Source organism: Epinephelus fuscoguttatus, linkage group LG18 (assembly GCF_011397635.1).
Source record: "Epinephelus fuscoguttatus linkage group LG18, E.fuscoguttatus.final_Chr_v1".
NCBI classification, from domain to species: Eukaryota; Metazoa; Chordata; class Actinopteri; order Perciformes; family Serranidae; genus Epinephelus; species Epinephelus fuscoguttatus.
Genome location: NC_064769.1, coordinates 6,525,350 through 6,530,736, shown reverse-complemented (window position 1 = coordinate 6,530,736; position 5,387 = coordinate 6,525,350). Strand labels below are relative to the sequence as shown.

The 5,387-nt window shown below is 38.4% G+C and overlaps 1 protein-coding gene across 1 annotated transcript; it reads left to right on the top strand.

Moving 5' to 3' along the window:
* The first annotated feature begins 304 nt into the window (after window positions 1–304).
* LOC125905766 (lysozyme C-like) lies at window positions 305–2,230 on the top strand. Its single transcript, XM_049603955.1, is given in 4 exon segments — window positions 305–464; window positions 580–744; window positions 1,876–1,954; window positions 2,043–2,230. Coding segments are annotated over 4 exon segments (531 nt in total). The 5' UTR covers window positions 305–337; the 3' UTR covers window positions 2,203–2,230.
* The last annotated feature ends 3,157 nt before the right edge of the window (window positions 2,231–5,387 follow it).

Here is a 5,387-nt window from a genome sequence, read left to right as displayed (position 1 = left end):
GGCTGCCACACAAGTGTTTAATTTTCATTTACAAATGAATTTGTGCCAGAGCTCTGTCTGGACTTCAACTTGTCCTTCACATCAGTCTTTCTTATCACACTGATAACACACTCCACCTGGAAACAAACAGCTTCTCAGAGTTCAAACACAAAAACCCGCATTCAAAATGAGTGAAAGTGAATTTCCACCTCTTTCAAGAGCATTGTTGAAGTTGGATGAAATTCAAAGAAAACAAGTTTGTATAAAAGAAGCAGACGCAGCAGTTTCTTTGTAGCTTCTCAACTATAAAAGGACATTTAGCAGCAGTGGAAACATTTGGTCCAACCTAGAGTCCATTATGAGGAGTCTAGTGTTTCTGCTCTTGGTGGCTTTAGCCAGCGCTAAAATCTACGACCGCTGTGAATGGGCCCGAGTGCTGAAGTCTTATGGGATGGACGGCTACCATGGCTACAGCCTGGCTAACTGTGAGTATGAGCCTGCCAGTCTGCAGAAAATATTACTCATTTACATGCAATCTTATTATTATTGTGCAACATAACACATTGCACAATTTGTGGGTCTGTCTTGTTTCTTCTGCAGGGGTTTGTCTGAGCAAGTGGGAGTCAGATTACAATACAGCAGCCACCCACTACAACTACTACGACGGATCCACTGACTACGGCATATTCCAGATCAACAGCCACTATTGGTGTAACAACGGCCAGACTCTCAATGCAGTGAACGCATGCCACATCAGTTGCAGCGGTCAGTGATGAGCCACCACACCCAAAACTTTAACTACACACAGACATTTTCATCCTATTTTATTACATGCCAAGTTGTTATGCAAGTGTTGCTACCAGTTAAAGCTACAATAATCAGTACAGTGGTTCTAATTAGTAACAGTAAATCTAATAACTGTATTATGTAGAAATGTCTCCCATGGACAATTATTACAAACTCTGCAGCTCTATTGTGCTTTTAATTCTTTCTTTAACTAATAGTTTTGATACACACTTAATAGGACTGGGTATCGCCTAAATATTTTGATTCCATGACCAAATCCAGAACCCTGAAAGTGATACTGATACCAGTAGAGAACTGCATTTGCTGCCTTTTTCTCTTCTTCATACCCGTTATATGAGGGGAAGCACTCAGTTGTGTATGATACCACTACACACTACAGGTGTGTAGTATAGCCATACTTTTTGGTGGCACCTTGTCACACTAAACTGCCAACTCCAATTAATACACCACGCTCGACGTCACCACTCACTCCAATCATATCGCACAAAATTGAGGACCATGCATTTTTCTCTAGATCTGGGTACAAAAAGGATCAAATGCAGGTATTATTTAACTGGAGAAGTTTCTAAACTACTTGGCACTGGATTATTGGTCGTTCACTAAAAGGTATTGAGTACCGATACCCAGCCCTAACATTTTGTTCTGTCTCAGCACTCTCATCAACCTAATCAGCAGCAACAGACAGCTGTTTTCAGAGAAATGGCTTGGATAAACTCACTATATTACCTACTGCGTACCAAACAGCACACAGACACAGTGAGAGACTAGCTGGTGAACATAAAGGGATGCTAGAATTGTACCAATCAAACATAAGACAGAAAAGCACTGTCTGCTTTGGAGTAAAGATGCAAATATATCAGAAAGTATCAGGCCTTGAGAAATGAGGCTGAGTGAATGAGAGGCAAATTGTAAAGAATGTTTGCATAGAAGCGCTAAATACATGTAGTCCTTTTCCCAAGTGAAGGAATCATCACTGAACTGTCAGGAGGGCTTTTTCATTCACTGTGTAGCACAAAATGTTCTTACAACATTAATGTCCAATTTTAAAATTATTATTGAAATCCAGATTTTATACAATCTTTTTGACAGAGCTTCTGACCGATGATGTCAGTGTGGCGATCAATTGTGCCAAACGTGTCGTTAGGGATCCCAACGGCATCAGAGCCTGGTAAGATTTGATCATGTGACTATGATGTGTTCATGACACCAACTTTCACATGTGAAGAGATGGGTGATGTCCCTCTGTCTGGTTTCAGGGTGGCCTGGCGCCTTCACTGCGAGGGCCGTGACCTGAGCTCCTACGTGGCAGGATGTGGTGTTTAATCAACAAACCAGGGCGCTGTCATCGACATAATAGTCTCCCATCTTCAGCTGCAGTGGATTAAAGCTTTTCTACTGTTTGTTTGTTTGATTTGACAGAAGTAAAACGCACAGAGTTACTGAGGCTGCAGATGACTCTTTTCATTAATAATCATTAATTATAATTATTACATTCATTCAATTGTTAATCATTAAATAATCTCATGGGGCACCATTCTCAGAAAGAAAAAAAAAGATAGCCAATAACTTAATTCAGTCTCACAAAAGACACCAAACTATTAATTTGGAATGCTGGTTAATAATTAACAAATACCTGTAATCAAATTCCATATCAATAGTAAAGACTGGTGGATTTTGAAGTCCCTGGTATAGCAGGGGATGGTGATTTATTCACATTCACAGCAAGTATGATTCCAAACACTTTTATTCAAAAGAAAGCAAACAAAAAAACACACATAAAATATCCTAACTAGTAACTACATACAACTCTGTGTGTGTGTGTGTGTGTGTGTGTGTGTGTGTGTGTGTGTGTGTGTGTGTGTGTGAGAGAGAGAGAGAGAGAGAGAGAGAGAGAGAACACACAAAGAAAAAATAGCTGACAACAGGGATAATTAGAAAGAAGATGGCCAAATCAAAGATGGCCACAGATGGGAATAGGAACTTCTGAAGAGGGAACTTTGAGTTCCCTCTCTAGTTATGTCAAAGCCAAATAACATGAGTATGACTGTGTGATCTATGTTGTGTAAATGTTAGTACAAGGAATGTTAAGCTGCATGCTAGACTGTCTGGGTGAGGCATTAGCTTGCCACATCAACTTAGCATTGGCAAAGCCAGCTATCCAATAACCTGACTACAAAGAGACCATAAGAATAAAACTCACTAAAAAAAAACATCAAATCAAGACATGTCACACATAGACTGACAGAAGTTCACAGTCTTGCTTAGCCTGTAGTGTTGTACTAATGCTATGCCCACTTGTTATGTTACCAGTCCATGAATGGAAGGAAGAGTTACGATGTTGAGCTGCTTGTTAACCAGTGGTCATCCAAGGTGGATGGCCTGGCTTAGCAGAAGGGGGATTCCAGTACTGTCTTTGCTGTGCTGTGTTCCAATGGTGCAGCTTACAGTAGACAACAGTAGCTACCGTGACGTCACCCACTGGTTTGTGGACTCTTGTTTTTAAGCCTCGAGTTCAGCCACTGCCATGCCATCTTCTTTTGTGGAGACAGAAGTGTCTACATTTGGACGCAGTGGCGGAGCTGTGGAGGAGACTGTAGTGATGCTTTGCAGACCTGTCAATCAAGGCACCACACTCTTGAATATACATAAATTTAAGCTTTAATAAAATGAAAATGGGTGACTTATATAAAAATTCACCCCTGTAAAGTTGTCATGAATGGGGAAATTAGCTATAGAGAGCAAAACTAGTTTTTGTACCAGACATTAAACATGTTCATTTCTGTTGTTAAGTCGGGCATTTTAACATGGGGGTCTATGTGGACTGACTCGCTTTAAAGGCCAGCCTCAAGTGGCCATTCGAAGAGCTGCAGTTTTTGGCACATCCATGTTGTCCTTCTGTTTCAGCCCCAGATACTGCAGCTTGTATAACAGCACCTCTGCTGTGTCATTATGTCTTATTACCCCCTTGGCTGCGAGGGCGTAACATCTGGCAGTCCCTATCAGTATTGAGTAAGTACTAAATTGCCCCCTCGCAACAATACTGATCAAACAATTAAAATATAACCTGTTACTGTTCGTGTCTCCTTGGTACACATCCAGTTAACAAGTCTTGGTTTTTCCCAGTGTCTCACTTCCCTAACCCAATATTGCTGATAGGATTTGCTTTCCCATTTCTTTGTAACATGTGAGAGGCTGATTGTAAAAAGCACCAAAATCAACTATATGTGCATTTATCCTCCAGTCTTTATTTCTCATCTTTTTTTTTTCTCCAGAATATTTTAACTATATCCTGGACTTCTCAGAGGACACATATGTGGGATGTGTTTTGAATGTGTAAACAGTTTTGAACATGAGCAGAAATCTTGTTGAAACATGTTAAAGTCCAGGGGTTTGTAAATTATTAAAAATTATCGTATCATTGACATGACTAGGTGCCACATGCACATTTAAAGAGGATTTTGCAATTAAGAATTCCAATATATTATTACCATGGGTAATAACAATGGCTTTATTCTATTGTAGTGTTCTCAGTTCTGAAATAGAAAATATACCCATATAGACCGAATCATGATGTTTAATTATAAATACCTTCCAGGTAGAAAATCAAGGCGTCACATACATAAAATCAAAATGTGCCAAGCAAAATAATGATAATAACAATAGTAATAATAATAAATTTTGTTTATGCAACACTTTTCAAAACAAAGTGACAAAGTGCCTTACGTGTTTGAACCAGGAAGAAAAAATTTAAAATAAAAAATACAGGACTGCAATGAAATAAATCAGACAATACAAAATGAAAAGGGAATAAAATACCCCAAAGTAATATAAAAGATAAACAGCAATAACATGTTGGGGAAAAAAAGGGGATTGCATTAATAAAATATATGTTTTGAGAAGTGATTTAAAAGATGTGACTGATTGTGTAGCCTCAGATCCTCAGGCGAGGCCCTCCCTGCCTGGTAAACACCCACGTTTCAGTGCAGACTCAGAGTTTCTGCTGAAAATATCAAAAAGCTCATCCAAAATACAGAAGGATCTGTCTTGACTCCGCAGATAAATATTCAGTTGTTTAAATAATCAATCTGGGCTCAAGGTTGGTGACTTTGTATGCAAAAACAGAAATTAAACATTGTATGTAAAATAAAAAACAAAGGGCCATGACCACAAACAAAAGACACAAACTATGATTAAAAAGTGAATTATACCTAGGCTACATGTGTGCTGACTCAGCAGAGATAATATTAAAAGAGTTAAGTTGATCAGGAGAATAAATATAATATAATATAATATAATATAATATAATATAACAATATAATAATATAACTGTCACCTGAATTTTTGTTTTCCTTTCCATTAACGAAGACATTTCCACCAAAAATTGGTGCATAGAAACTCACCAGAATGTAGAAAATTAAGTGTTTGATGCTCAGAATTTCTAATACTTCCAAAACTGTGTCTATTTTTTCATTTTGCAAGTCTAATATTGTGTGGGTAGAAAACAGTCAATGTATATTATATTTATCTTAGTTACTGCGTTGTTGTCCAGGCCTCCATGAGTAGTTTAGTTAGGTCAGTGTGTTCAGTTTTGTTTGCTGTTT